This window comes from Ambystoma mexicanum, chromosome 9 (genome assembly GCF_040938575.1).
Source record: "Ambystoma mexicanum isolate Mex_15411 chromosome 9, UKY_AmexF1_1, whole genome shotgun sequence".
In the NCBI taxonomy this organism is placed as follows: domain Eukaryota; kingdom Metazoa; phylum Chordata; class Amphibia; order Caudata; family Ambystomatidae; genus Ambystoma; species Ambystoma mexicanum.
Genome location: NC_090931.1, coordinates 527,689,254 through 527,705,481, shown reverse-complemented (window position 1 = coordinate 527,705,481; position 16,228 = coordinate 527,689,254). Strand labels below are relative to the sequence as shown.

The 16,228-nt window shown below is 43.7% G+C and overlaps 1 protein-coding gene across 4 annotated transcripts in view; it reads right to left on the bottom strand.

The window, feature by feature from the left end:
• Positions 1–16,228, bottom strand: part of BCAS3 (BCAS3 microtubule associated cell migration factor) — a 3,943,855-nt gene that overhangs the window by 1,442,608 nt on the left and 2,485,019 nt on the right. For all 4 annotated transcript variants that reach the window (XM_069615076.1, XM_069615077.1, XM_069615079.1 and 1 more), the window contains one exon: positions 15,104–15,197. In XM_069615076.1, coding sequence (XP_069471177.1) covers positions 15,104–15,197 — 94 coding nt within the window. The remainder of the gene's footprint in view (positions 1–15,103; positions 15,198–16,228) is intronic.

Here is a 16,228-nt window from a genome sequence, read left to right as displayed (position 1 = left end):
AGAGACCTGCTTTTAAACAGTTTTCCCCCATTCATTCCAGCCTTGCTGTCACTCACACAGCAGGATGGCTGTCCTTGCTGGACAGCCAGCCGGCCAATCATGCCAGAGTGCATTCAGGTCTCTTAGGAGACTAGGCACAGGGAGTTTCGGGCACCTCCCTCACATCCTGTCCATCAGAGACACTCAGGCGCCAGAGGAGGGCTTCAGCACTGAAACCCGCCAAAGGCCAACAAACAAAGGGACCAAACCTGGTTTGGCACGCAGAGACAAACACAAGAAGGACCTTTCCTAAAAGAAATGGCAAAAAACGTTGACCGGAGTCTGTTTTTACAGATAGTTCTTGGGCGCCATATTGAAAAACATGGCTGACCCGATTTTTAGCTACCGTTGTTTGCGGTCAGGAAAAATCATGGTAGTTTGATCTAAACCACTGCCACCAGCCATTTAAAGTAGGAAAGGGGAACAGTTGACTGTTACATGAGTGTTTTGACTCGGGGGAAGCTAGGCAACCCTTCCAGAACGCTATATGAAGATAGTGTGTGCTGGGTCTGTACATTTAAAGAGACTAGTAAAGTCAATTTAACTTTACATGCTCTGGGAGACAGAAATCAGTCCCAGAGAAGTTCTTTAAACCTTGGGAAGTCTGAAAGACATCCCTGTTCCACTGCACTGAGGGTGCAGTGTGACACAAAGAAAAAGATGATGTCTATGGAGTTGTTTTAAAACTCCATAATCAAAGAACACAAAAGTAAAACACATTGAAAATGAAAAGTTTGAAGCCCCAAAATATAGCAAAAGAGCTGGAGGGCTCTAAGGTAGAGGGAATTTAGCACTTGTGTGAGAAATCTCCCTAACATGCCCTCTTCGGACCGAAGAACTCCACATTTGGTCTCGGTCCACTCTCGTTTCTCTTCGTCCCTGATCAATGGTGGCACCTGATGGGAAGTACTGAAAAAGAGAGGGAAGAGGGGCACTACCTAGCCAAAAATAAAGTACGAACAGGCTTCTGATGCGAACCCTTATACAGTAATAGTCCTTATTATTAAGATGTGTAAATAATATTTCAGGTGCAAGGCGGGAGAAGGTCTTTAGGCCACCAGAGACCAGCAACGAAAACATCCAAATACCAAGGCTCGTTGTTGCCAACAGGAGACCCTTCTTGCACTCCCAACGGTGATGTGTCAACTTTTAACACAAATGAGAGTACCCGTTAGAATCATAAGTATAAGCAAAAAGCCCAACGTCCAAATAGTCTCAAATTGTTGTTCAAGAAAAACAACTATGGCCAACGCGTTTCAAATTATATGTCCATCTTCAGGGCATTTGAGAATAAATGTTCCCAATGTGTTCAAAGTATGTTGCGTCCTGTAAATACAAAAGGTTTATATGTTTGGTGATATATTTAATTTCAAAGTCCTACGTCCTTAAAATAACTTAATTTGAAAAATCACCAGGTACTAACCTGTATGGGTGTATGTCAGTGTATAGTGCTATCCTGCACGGAACCTATTGAAAAAATAATAGGGTCCCGTTGTTAATTCCATAGATGTACAACAGTGGACAAACGCACATATGCATAAGGCCATATAACCCAAATTCTATATAACTGTTAGAAAGTCATACCGATTATCGGCGTTCACTCACACGCCTCATGGACAGAACCAGCTATGCAGGGGTATATAATAAGATGTCAAGCCTTCGTAGACTCGCATGTCACTGTAATAAGGGATGAAAGTATAATGGTTGTTCATTCATAACGTATTCACCCAAAGTTGGATTCACAAACTATTGAGTCATTAGACTAGACTACACTGAATCAGTAATTACATTTGCTGAGCGACCTTAGCTTCCAAGAGACAATCTAATTTTCTAAACAATATAATTCATCCGCGTTTACTAAAGTCTAGCACATCAAAGAGCAATATAACAATTGCTGAATTAGCCATGTGCGGTCAGCATATCTGTGCGGCATGTGTCTTACTTTGTTAGTTACCAGGTGCCGCCATTATCTGTGGCCAGGCATTTAAAAAGTCTACCGGCATATTCTTGTGCACGCATGTATATTAGTAATGGTTACACAGGGAAAGATCTCTTACCCGAATGGTAGGCGTCTGTCCTTGAAGACTCTCACCCTAATGCAGCGCTACTCGAAGATAGTCTGTTTATTGGTCGGCATGGCAATCTGGCACATGCGTGTTGTCATGGTGGACCATCAGCCCACCATCTTGGTGTGGGAATGGTGCTGTGTGGCCTTGTCGGGCTGTCATGGTTACCCTTAACAGCCCCAAATTCAATGTACAAACTTAAATAAAGAATATTTCCGTGGGTAGTGTTCTCCTGTTCAAAAGAATCTTTTAATGTCACGAGTGCATGTAAAGTATTGAAGAACAATACACACCGTCCCTTCTGTAACTGTCGCCACCATTATCCAGCTCAGAGTAATGGTGGACACTAAGAGAGAGGACGGATGGATGTTTAAGCAAGACTGGGCTGGCGGAGTAGTGGCAACTGACCATAAGGTCATAACACGCTGAGCCCTCCCCTAGACCGTGCATGGAATAACATATGATGTTACTAGATCGGAGCGTGTAGACCATGTATGCCAATTTTTATTGTGTCGTAGAACTGTATCTGTGGGATGAACCCCAAGCTCCTCCCACTGCTTCAGTGAAAACATGCCTGCCGCTTTAGATGTAACCAAAAGACATCACTCATATGCAGCAGATTTGGCACCAGTATTTTAAAGTCTATTCTCTGGCTTGATGGCCCGGGTCGCTGAACCTTCATTCTCTCCCAATAGATATAGAGTCAAATACAGACGACTGTTAATTAATCTTTTCGCTAAATCTTGCCGGTTAGTGTATACAACCCACTCACAATCTTAAGCATGCAATTTCAATTTTATCTCAACAAATTGTCTATTCAAGCTGTTTTACCAAAGCCTCTAGTTTTTCCAATGTGGTTTATTCATCACCTGTGGTCTTTATAAGCCCCAGAATCCTCTGGGCCTCCTCTTCACTAAATCCTTATACCTCTGCTCTATTTTTGGTGGTTTGATACCTCTCCGGACTGATGGACTTCACATTTGGTCTCTGTCCTCTCTCCTTTCTCCTCGTCCCTGATCAATGGTGGCACCTGATGGTAAGTACTCATGGCTGGATTTTCTTCTTCCAGGTGCATCATTAATGTTTATCACAATGGCACTGTCATGGCCCAGGGCTCTCAGCCCACCCGTCTCCTTCTTGACAGACGTCTTCCGTCTCTCATTAACCTCTTTTCTTCTCCTGCCACTACTCATGTGGCCCCCCCACACCCTGTCTCCATCTCCGACTGGCATACCACGTCCCTGCACCCCACCTCAGAAGACCTTCAAAAGGTGGTAACCTGCTCCACCCAGCCACTCTTGCGCTGCTGTCAAACATGCTTCTGATCTCTGTCTCCTCCTCGAAGATTTTGACCTCGACGTTCTCGTCCACACTGAGATGTGGGTCACTGCCAGCTCTGTCACTGTTTTTGACACTCTCCTCCCTGAGGGTTACACGATTCTCTCCAATCCCAGGCCTAACCGGCCTGAAGGCGGAGTGGCCTTGATCGTTCCTGAGTGGATCCCTGCCACCATCATTGCCACTCTTACTTATTCCTCCTTTGAATGCCTCGTCTGCAGGCTTGGCATCTCCCCTACCCTCTCTTTGACTATCGCCACCATCTACAGACCCCCTGGTCCAGTCGCCCTCTTCCATTCCGAGTGGTCCGATCTCTCTTCTGCCCTTCTTGCCACTACCTCTAAACTTCTCCTTGGTGATTTCAATATCCACCTTGATGCTCCCGGGGTGGCCTCTGGACTCTTTCGCAACCTTTACTGCATGCTCTCCTTCACCATTGATCCCTCGGGCCCGACACACTCTGCCGGACATACCCTGGATGCACTCATCTCCTTGGACATTACTATCTCCAACCTTCCTCACTACTCCCCTTTCCTGGTCTTATCATTCCCTTCTGTCTTGCCATCTGGTCCTCCTACTAAGCCTCTGCCTTCACTGCCTGTCTCCTTCTCCGTCATTCGACAGATGAAGCAAGTGACAGTTGATGCCTTTTCTTCCACTTACATTTCCCCTCCCACTCTTTCTACTGACTTCCACGCTGACTCTGCTCTTGCTAATCCTCACCTTTCTATCACAAACACCATTGATATCCTTGCCCCTGTCAGGAGGATCCAAATGAAGCTTGCCTCCAAGCCTAACACCTGGTACGACTCTGACTTAACCTCTCTGAAATGCAAGTGTAGTGTGGCTGAGTGGAAATGCCAGCCTTATGACTCATCCTCTGACAAACTGGCCTGTTGCAGGCTCCAAAGGCAATACAGGCTCTCTATTCGCTCCAAGAAGGCGGCCCACACCAAAGCCTGTATTTCTGCGGCCACTAATAACTCTGGCAAACGATTTAAAATCTGCAAGGAACTCGCCAATCCTTCTGCCATTTTCTCATCTCCCTTACCATCCTTTACCATCTGTACCTCTCTGGCCTCCCATTTGCTTTCCAAAACCCAGGACATTCTGTGTTCACTCCTCTCCCCCCCACCCTCTCCCTCCCTGACTCTCATCCCTCCCTTGGCTCTCCCCCTTCCCTACTTCTCCCCTCTCGCATATAGTTCTCTCTATGACAGTCACCTCTCCTCCAGAAAGGTGCTCCCTTGCTCCTCCAGAACTATTAAGGACAATTTATCTTCACTTGTGCCTGCCCTGGCTAACTTCTGAAACCACTCTTGCCACTGGCTCCTTCCCTTCAACCCTCAAGCATTCCCTTGTGCCCCCCCTCCTGCCCTGCTAACTATCATCCTATCCCTATTACCCCCTTCCTGTCAAACTCTTGGAGAAGCTGGCCAGCTCCCAACTGACCCAACACACTGAATCAGTTGGCTTTCTCCATGATCACCAGTCTGGCTTCAGGGCAGCTAGAGGCACAGAAACTGCTCTCATGAACACCTGTGATGACTTACTTTCCAGTCTAGACTCTAAGTCTCCCTTTGACACAGTCAAATCATGACATCCTGATAAATAGGCTCTGTGACACTGCTGCTATCACTGGCCTGGCACTGGATTGGCTGACCTCTTTCCTCTCCAAACGACCATCCCAGGTTCAACTTGGCCCTTTTCTCTCCACTATTTCACTCTCTGCCTGCAGCGTCCCTCAGGGCTCGATCCTCTCGCTGTGGATTTTTAACATTTACCTTGCCCCGTTGCCCATTTGATCTTCTCTTTCTCTCCTCACTTCCAATGCTATGCAGACGATACTCAACTCTCCTTCAAGCTTCCCTCCTCTTCCTCCTCTCTCATCCCTGACTGTCTGTCCGCTATTCAGTCATGATGTGCTGCCAATCTGCCTTAATGCCAATAAGACCGAGATCCTTCTCATTGAGACCCCTGCTCCCACCTTCTCCCCTTCACTCTAGCCACCTTCTATGGGCCCCCCTCACTCTCTCATGAGGCTAAAAACCTCATTGTGATCTTTGACTCCTCTCGATCCTTCTCTCCTCAAACCACGGACCTTGCCAGGAAGGCTCACTATCAAGTGCACCTCCTCAGAGGCATTCTTCTTTCCTCAACTTCCCCCAGAAACTCAATGTCTCTAGAGCTCTAGTCCTCTCTAGGCTTGACTACTGCAACAGCCTCTTGCTTAATCTTCCTGCATCTTCCCTTTGCACCTTTCAACTAATCCAGAATATGACTGCAAGCCTTAACCATCTCCGGTTCCGGAAGCACCTCAAGACCTTCCTATTTTCTTCTGCCTTCGCTCCCCCTCTCCCCTGCTGATCTGTTCTCTCTTGGCACTGTGTAACTGGCCACCCTCTGTCTTTTGGGCCCAGGTACCTGCTCATCCTGTCACCCTCCCGCACTGCCTCCGGGCCACCCCTTGCACTGGGGTCTGTATCTGTATCCATACAGCCCCCCCTTTTTCTTCCTGCACTTATCGGACCTACCCTGTCTGCTGCCTTATACCTAGCACTTGCAAATTGCTGGCTGCATTACCACAGTTTGTTGCCTTTATTATTTATTTATTGTTATTTATCTGTTTCTCCTGTGCTTCGCACTTTCCACCTCTCCCCCCCTTCCATGCACTTTTCCCCTCCCCCCTCTCCCATGCACTTGTGGGTTCTCAATGTCACTGGGCCTAGTACGATCGCTGTTTTGTTCTCCCCTGTTCCCCTCCCTTGCCTTGTCGTGCTCTGAAACACTTGTGTACGAGCGCGATAGAAATAAAATATCAATCAATCAATCTTTGGCCTCGAGCCCAGGGACCACATCTCTCCAGCCCGAATCTCTCACTGGCTCCATGTCCCTGCTAGGATCAAATTCAAGACACTCTGCATCATCCACAAGGCTTTCTGGGGTCTGGGACCTCACTACATCGAACTCTATCTCGCTAAATATCTCCCTTCTGGAGCTTGTCGCTCTGCGACCTCCAAATCTCTGCATGCCAGACGCTTCTCGAAGCAAAGAGGGGGAGGTAGATCTCTCTCCTCAATAGGTGCCTTTCTCTGAAATAGTCTGCCTGCCCCTCTCAGGCTTGAGCCGGATCACCTTAAGTTCCAGAAGCTCCTCAAGAACTTTCTTTTTCTCTCCCCCTTCCCTGCTAACTCCTCATTCTGCACTTGCGACTGGCTGCCTGGCTCCCTCTGAGTGTTACAGGGCTCCAGCCCCCCACCCCACTTGCCCTCTGTCCTCTCCTGTTGCACATCCCCCTTCTCCTCACACTTTCCCACCCACCGAAGCACTTCTTTGCAGACAGGCATTTCTCCCCCTCCCCCCTCCTTTTCCCTAGCGCTTCATTTTTCGGCACTTGCACGTTCCCTAGTAGGACTGTTATTGTTATTTCTCCCTTGTTCCCCTCCCTTTTTGTCTGCTAGCGCCTTGAAACACCATTTGTTGTATAGGCGCCTTACAAATAACCAATAAATACAAAATCCAAATACAGACTTTCCTTAGTTTCATTTAGGGAGGTAAATCCCACCTTAGCATAGGGCAAGCTAGCCCTTTTTCCATTCTGAAATTTAAGATGAAGTGTTTTATTTTTTAATTTTGAATCGGTTGTCTCTGTCTTGCTTCATGATGCCTACACAAATGGCAGTAGTGTGATGCGGCTCAACCAAATCAAGTTGGGGGAAGTTAAGATTTGAAAAGCTAAGCACCAGAGCATCAGATCCCTCAGTAGCAACTAAAGACTGTATTGGGTTTGATATCTGTGGTAGTAGGGATGAGAACATTCCTCCAGATGAGAGAAGATTAATACCCACTGATCTAATACTGATTCCAACCCCTCATACATATTTTAGACTGGTACCCAAGTCAGAAATGGCATGGTGGTTTGGGGTTGATGTTCTATGTGAGAAACCTGAGGGTATTCTCCCAGTAAGACCTCGAGAATCCCTTATTCAGGTGGCCAGGACATAGCAATCGCTGTTGGATCCAGTTCCAGGGGGTGGACCAGTGGGGGAGGATCACCTGGATCGGGGAACCTGAGGTTATGCTTTGGGGAATACCTCAGTTGAGACGCTGTACCATCACAGGGAGGATGGTGAGGGGAACGAAATCCCTGAAGATTTTATAAGCTATTCCCGCTCATCATCTCTTCCAGCCATTCAATCTCCCTTACCCAAAGGTAAAGCCAATAACCCATTTGCATCTGGTAAACTTCCAGAATCCCACTTTCCCTGGTTTCTATCCAAATGCTTCTCCTCGTCCTTCAGATTATTCTTTTCTGAATACCAAATCTACCTTGACAAAACAATACCAATCCCGTCCCTCTGATTATCATTTCCTGCAAACCCAACTTGCTCATACAAAACACTGCCGTTCCCACAAACCCCCCGTTTGTCTTCCGACAATAATCATGGTCATTCCAGTTTGTTCCACACCCCCTACAAATCTCACCTTTCAGAACTTGCCCAAATCCCTAGCAAGGGAACTATAATCTCATACAACACCTCTTCTTCTCTATATGTCGTAGGATACTCTAATTCTCTAACTCCCTCCCTTTCCGAAGAGATTTAGACTGGGCATGGACAAAGGGGTGATTGAAGAAGTGACATCATACGATTACCTTTGGGTGAGGGTAATGGCAATATGATTTGATTTGATTATATTCTTATAAAGCGCTACTAGCCCATAGGCCTCAGAGTGCTGCATAAAACAAAAACTTACAAGACAGCATGAATAACAAACATACAAAATAAATACATAGTAACAACCCAAAAGTGAGAAATTCAAAGAGATACATAAGTAGATAGGCATTATGGAGACATTAAATAACCCAACGTCAGTCTTGAAGAAGGGAAAAATAAGAGGGAACCATTAAAACAAAATACAGCAAGTTACTACTATAAATGAACAGCAGCATAAAAAAATAAGCTCAAGATTCGTGGAATCCCATAGGTAGATATCTAACACGTTTCAGATACATGGGCAAAGTACCAGTTCCAGATCCCACCAAAATAGTCACTATTCACTTGAGAACACAATTTGGCCAAGTCAATTCTGCGCAAGAGTTTCAAATCAGAAGAAAGCACAACACCTGGCCCTGTTCTTGCCCGTAAAAAGGCAAGGACTTTATTGCAGAGTGCGTCTCTGGGTTCGGTCTTAGTTAATTTAGGGACATTAGAAATGACAAAGTTACGATTGTCCAACACCAGGACCTTGAAGTGTTCATTCTCCAGAGGTAGCATATTGAATTTCCTACGACGTGCAATCTTTAGGTCTGTCGTTCTAGGTTATTGAGACTCCTGATATCCAGCTGAATCTGCTGACACAGGCATAGGAGGGAGTTCCGACAGACCCAAACTGTGTTTCTGTGGAGACTCATTTGCTAAAGGAGAGGAAGAAGACAATACATTTTTTCGAGGGGGGCATAGGTTAGACCTGACATCAGTACATGGAACCCTTATTGGGTGGATAGAATTTTCAGTTTCTTTATAGAAAAAGTCTGTCGGAGTAGAACAGGTGACTTTAACCGCAGGTCGTATGCTTTTGAGTGGAATATTATCTGCTTCAAACCAATCGGTTTGGAAAGAGCAAGATACTTTAGTACTAGGCGACCCCATCATAGCTGGAATATTGTCTGTGTGTGCATTTCTAGAAAAAGGGAGCGCGTGAAGTTTTTCTGTAGAAGTAACAACTGACGCACACCATGCGTTAAAGTCCTCAAGAGCATTACAGTTATTCATTTTTGTTTCAAAAGTCTGTTTCAAAAGGCTCCAGTGATCAGGCATACAAGACGTGTCGATATTCTTCATTGAAGCAGAAAGCGATGGCAGAGGCGAGATGGGGGAAAGAATGTTCACATTCTCCCCTGAGAAAGAAGGTGTCGATATGGTGGGGAATAGCCAGTCCCCATTAGTTTCAGAAGTTGAGGGAGGCACTTGAAGGATTTTATTAATGTTATCTTCACAGCTAAACATTACTGGTATAATAGGAAAAAACGAAGCAGAATTGTCAGCCTGCAGATTGGAACTGTCAGCGTTGACTACCCCATAAGCTGCATGACGTTTGTTAGTTATGCCCGTAGTTACTGGCATCCCGGTGGGAGAGGCCAGACCGGCATCAGAGATCCTACGAGACTCCTCTGGAGAGCCTAATGAGTCTGGCACTGGCTCACAGTGCCTGGTGCAAATGTGCTCTCTTCTACGAGAGCTATAGGCTAACACCTCAGTAAGGTGGTCCCTTTTTAAAGCCGGCATAGAAACCGCAGAAGCGGCCAGCATAGAATGAGGAATCATAGAGGGCAGACTGACTGAGAGGCAGGGTACTTTAGCATAAAAACACTGGTTTTGAGAGCGAGTGCAGTCACGGTCTAAAAAACAGTAAAGAACAGTGAGAAAGCAAACCTGTGGAGCAAGGCAGCTGGCTCAGGGCACCAAACCAGACTTTCCGTGTGTGCAGCAGGATGCGGCAAAACACAGCGAGCGGAGCGCAGTAACGGCCCCCTTGCAAGAGAAGAGAGCCCGAGGCGGCGTATGCCGGCAAGCCAGCGGAACACAATTAGAGGAAAGGACCTAGAGGAACACACTGATGCCGTCAAGCTGCACTGCCGTAGGAAACGGACAGCCGCTTCCGACAGACTTCCTTTCGTTGGAAAATATGCGGTTGGTCAATGCAGCTAGAGAAGGCCAGGTTGACCCTGGCGAGGTCTAGTGGAGCACGTGCAAGGTATACTGCAGAACATGGAAATGGGGCAGTGCATGTTTAACTGAAGCATACAAAGCCCAGGCACGGCAAGCTGCAATGTATGGAGCAGAGTTGTGGGGGCAGACGAATACACTCACTCTGGCAGTTGTTGAAAATAAGTACATGAAAAGTTACTGGGATTGCCAACCTGCTACCTGAGCATACCAGTATGTTTAGAGACTGGTATGCAGGGACTAGAATCCATTTGCCTACTCTGCCCAGTCCTCTACTGGGTCCGGTTGTAGACCAATACAAACCTTTTTAAATACAGAGAAGCATTGCAGGACGTGTTACCTCAGCAAGGGGGCATGCACTTGAAGCGGGCATCCCATGTAAGGAAGAGTTTAAGGGATCTGGGTCTTGGTGGCTACTGGAGTGATCCATGTGCTATTACTATTGTCTGTAAAACCAAGGTTAAAACTGCCGCCTAAGAGGATTTAATGGTGAAAGCCTCATCATCTGAGTCTTTAGCGTGCTACCTAGCTATTAAGACCGAGATGGGTTATGAGCCATACCTGGATTATATTAGCCCTAAACTTGAAAGGTCTCTGTACGTGAAATTCCAAATTGCGATTTTACCCACAGCAGAGCCGATGCATAGCTGGGATAACGATGTTTTGCCTACTTGTATGTCATGCAGGAATGGAATAGAGGACCTGAAGCATCTGATAATGTTCTGCCCAGTGACATTGCCCCTGAGGAGGCCCTTTTTTAAAACCTATTTTTCAGGGGCGTTGTGCAGATCTGTGGAAGGAGCAATGGCAATATGCCTAAATTGAGCAGACACTCTGGCAGTGTTTGCAATTAGTCAATATCTGAAGTGGGTCTGGCGAATACATATGAGAAAATAGCATTGATTGCATTAACAACTCATTTTGAAATTGAGTCTGTATTTTATTCCTATTATGATGGTACATGTGTTTTGTGTGTTTTATGTTTTTTATGATGTGTGAAGATACATGCGCTTTTATGACACGTTTTCGAAATCAAGCAAGAAAAAGAAAGAAAGAAAGAAAGAAAGGAAGAAAGAAAGAAAAAAAGAATACCAAATTGTGCGAAAGCTACAAACAGCAGAAATATACATTGAAAGCAGACTTTACTTAAATCTTGAAGTTAAATCCAATGCAGGCACGATATTCACATGAAAACAAATTATAAAGAGAGGGCACAGGTGTGGCAAAGAATCCTAAGAAGACAAGAATACTTTTGTGATGATAAAACTAAGTCTTGTGGAAGGGAACCCTGACACTTGAGACATTTAAATACACTATAAAAAGCAAATAATGACACAATAGCAATGCTTTTCTAATTCTGTAGTAACTCAGATCTCTGAATCTACACGGCTAAGACTATATTTTTTTCAAGAGCTCAAATATCTTTGAGGTAGCTAGCAATCAAACAACACTGGGAACCTCGCATTCCCAGAATGCAGAACAGAGGCAAGATGTATATTTGTCTTAGGTGGTAATGAGGTGGGCAAAAAAAGTAATAAACGCATGTTATTTCTTGTTCGGAGACATCACATACAAAAAGATAACCTATATTCTGCACATGACCATCTTGAAGTGGTAGGACTTAAAAAAGGCAACTGAACAACAATTTCCTGGTCACGGAATTTGTTTGTTTCAATGTATAGGTAGCTATCCATGCTGTTCATTGATTTCTTCAAGAATGTTAGCCCCTTAAGAATGAAATCAGTAGAGGTGCACAATTTTTTCAAACCAAAAACTGTTAGGTTGTGCCAAATATATAAAAGCCAACAAATGTCATCGAATTTGGGGTGATTTATATGAGAAACCTCAGGGTATCCTCACTCCTAAACACCTTGGATTCTCTTCTCAGGTGGTCAGGGGAAAGGCCATCACTTTTGGATCCCGACCTTGGGGGTGGAGAAGCGAGGGAGGATCACCTGGGTGGAGAGTCCTTGGGGTTTGGGAGCTGGGTACAACCAGAAAAGACATGGTATTCTCAGCTCCCTATTGACAATCATTTAAATTATTCAAAATAACTGTGTGATTAATGGCTTTTGTACTGTGTGTTTTCGTGATGCAGGACTGGTGACCCCAGATAATTCTGAATTGTAAACCTGTGACTAATGGGAAGGTCTTGTTACAGACAACAAAAGAATTTCTTATCCCCTGAAGAATTTCCAGAAAACTTTCTATACCATCAACAAACATGTTGGGTTGTCCCTAAATTAATAACTGCATTTTTGTGTAAATTAGCGAATGCACAAAAGTATTAAACCCCTTAAGTGCCAGGCTATTATTGAAGTCTATGCAAAAAGGACGAGCATACTCGTCCATGGCACTTTATGAGTGTTTAACACTATTTGTATGTTGAATATGTTTGCATTTTTGTATGTGCGTTTGGAATTGTTTCTTGGGTTGTCGAGTACATTAACTTTAGATCTTGTTCATATATAAACAAACACAGCATTGATAAGCACTAGTCACTTTATTTATGTAAAGGTTAGATTTTTTTTGACGTGCCAACAAGAGATATTTTGTAAATGTATTGTATTAATAAGATTTTATACGTTTCACATGTATGTGGTTAATAAAGATTTATATATATTTTTCATAATTAAGGAACTGTTGTGTCCTTCCTGTCTTGCATCACGAGTATTAGATCACACACATGAGCTCGAGGTCTAGTTGTGTTGATTGGATTTGCATAGGACCAGGGATGACCTCCTAGCGCTACACCCTGGTGTCCCCCCTTCTTTGTCTAAGTAAAGAATTCAGACGTAAACAGAACTTTAAATTCTAGTAAAAACCAATGTATGCTGAATTCTGAAGTGAAAGGAACTTTAAAGAATAAGCCAAAACAGAGGTATATTGAAGCTTAATTTAAATGGAACTTTAAAACTGAACCAAAGAGAAGAGTATTGAATACCAAATTGTGTGAAAGCTATAAATAGCAGAAATATACATTGAAAGCAGACTTTACTGAAATCCTGACGTGAAATCAAATACAGGCAAGATATGCAAGTGTGGCAAAGAATCCTAAAAAGACAATGATACTTTTGTGACGATGAAACTAAGTCTTGGGAAAGGGAACCCTGAGACTCGAGACATTTATTGACTTGAGGACGAAGTCTCAAGGTTCTTTTGTGTTGGAACTGTATTACTTGGAACTCGGGGAAGGGAAGCCAGAGTATTGGTTACACTGTATCACCTTGAACCTAAGAATGTTAACTTTCAGACTTTTGTTGGAACTGTTATACACTTGGGCAAGGGAGTTCAAAGGAAGCTGGAAGCTGGAAGCAGCTCAGAATGTTATGTTGAACACCGTTTCTTTTGGTTGCCGACATCCCTACACATTGTAAAGATAAGTTGTGAGGGCAAGTATAGGTGTTGGACACAGACAGATTTTTAAGTTGAACTCTTTGACTCAGACTTTCCTTGGTTTCATTTAGATAGGGAAATCCCACCTTAGCATAGGTCAAGTTAGATATTTTTACATCCTGACATTTAAGTTAATAAAGTGTTTTGTTTTTGAACTTTGAATCTGTTGTCTGTGTCTTGCTTCATGATACCTTCACACTTAAAACATCCAGAAGAATATCTCTACATAGACTACCTCTAAAATATTCACACTAGACTCCAAAGAACTAACAGCTTCAATTGAATAGCCTAATTTACATAACTAACACCCAATTCAGTACATCAGATCCACATGTGTTGGGTGCAGTTATTTTTCTGTGTAGGTCATTGGTGCCCTCGGACCAGGGGGTTTTTCTCTGAAGTGCTCCACACCTCTCTCCAAGTATCTCCTTACTAATTTTCATATTCATTACAACTGCATTTGTTAGTGCCCACGCTCACACTCTTGATGATTGTGTCTAACTGCCATCAAACTGCCATCAATCATTAGTCACTAATCACTAATTACCTGAAATTATGCAGAGAAAAGTCAAAGTGCTCTTGGCTCCTGATAAATGCCACATTTGGATGCTGATGCATTGACCTTCCTGCATAGATCTTTTCCCTAAGCCCACCCCGACAGTTAGGCAGTTAGGTGTGATGCGGGATGGCATTCTATCTTTGCATGCTTAACAGCCTTTGCTGTGGCAAAAGCAGGATACTTTAAACTGAATTCCCGTAGCAACACGTTTAAATGTTTTCCAGAAATGCTCCAGTACTTTTGGTAAACAGACTTGTTTTATCTAGAGTAGATCACTGTAATGCTCGTTCTTCCAGACTCTGAAATACATAAATAACAAGAAGCTCAATTCTTTGCAGCCCAATTCTTTTGTAATCTGGCCGCTAGAGAAAACTGAACATCTTCCCTACTGCTTTGCGTAAATGACACTGGTTGCCAGTAAAAGAGCTGATCAAGTTATTCTCAAGCCTCTTCATGGAAACTGTCTCCTGTTTCTAGCTTTTAAGCCAGCATGATTGAAACTCTCTTGTGATTTAAGAGCATCATTTTGTAATCTACTTTTAATTCTGATATATAAGCAAGCCAGGATAGGTGAAAGAATGTTCCTACTGGGGAGCCTAATCGTGGAGCTCGCTCCACTGGCCGTACTGTCAACTGACAAGCTTTTCAAATTTAGTAAGCTAGTTAAGATCTGGCTGTTTTCAAGATAAACTGATGCTGGAAAGGCTCACCAATCCTACATATCACAGTGGACAGTATTTTTTCTAGCTCTTCTCTCTGGGGCCAAGGTGCCGCAAGGTTAACGTTTTGTACTTAACAAATTTATATTGATATACAAAAATGGAAGTTCCTCTGTATAGCATTTCTGTTCAATATTCTAAGCATATTAACATATAGAAATGAATGCATTAGCATACAATGATAAACAAAAGAGATTGTGCAATCACAAATTAAAAATCCTGCATTTGAACACTAAGCAAACTGACATAATAACTTACCGCTTGGGTTAAAAGCCATGCAGCAAATTGGTTTTTCGTGTGCAGGGAAATGTGCTACAATGCCTTCACCACTTGAGTCTTCACTCACAAGTACCTGAGGAGAGAATGATTACAACTGTGTTCACTAATTTAATTAGATTTCAGTTGCAGAACTGATACCAGTTAAATGTGTTAGAGGCTAAACGAAGCTCACGCAACCACAGGCAACATATGTTGCATGCAAAGCATGTACAAAGCATAAACATTATCCCCTTGCATTGCCTCAAATACAGCCAGTAGAACTAGATGGAGGACTGACCCCGAAATATTCAATAAAATGAAATGGTCCCATGGGCTGTTGCAGCCTTGTAGTTAGAGATGGGTAGTTGGGACAATGCTTCCAGAGGCAAACCAGACAGAGAGCCCACTATGTAAATGCTTCATAACTAATTGAGAGTTCCCTCCTCTTCTAGAACATATTGCATTTTGGGACCCCGGGCTCTCCGTCAAGCTATGACTTGACTAGTAGAAGCACTAGTGTAGAAATTGATCTCTGGATTAGACATTTGTCATTGAACACACCTATTTGTAAATGTGGTAGGCTATTTGGTCCTATGCCAATGATAGCACACGACTTCATAAGTGCGGCAAAAAACATCCCAGGAAACATTTAAGTCCTAAATATAAAAGTAATGTTTCTGTAGCACTACTTGAAGGTTGTTTTTAATTCTTAGCAATATAAACATCCCTTTGCAAATATAACTTTTAGCTTTGTGGCACCTATGTGTGTAGCATAGAAGAAAATGTAGTTTTGGCCCCAAATGACATTGGAATGTTTTACCGAGGAATAGCTACACAAAAGACATGAAAAAGAGGCTACCGCAATATAAACGAGTATCAAATACAACACAAAGGGGTTCTCTAAAATAAATTCAGCATCAACCAGTAAAAGTAACCTGCACAATGTTATTATACTCATGTATTGCAATCAATTATATTAAACAGGTAAGAATTCAATAACATTTGCACAAAAGGGTTGGACCAGTTAAAGATAATGGACGAACTACAGAAGCTGAGGACTGTATTAAATATCCTGGTTGCCAAAATTGATTCAATTGCAGCTGCTCTCCCACCACCGAATTCTAC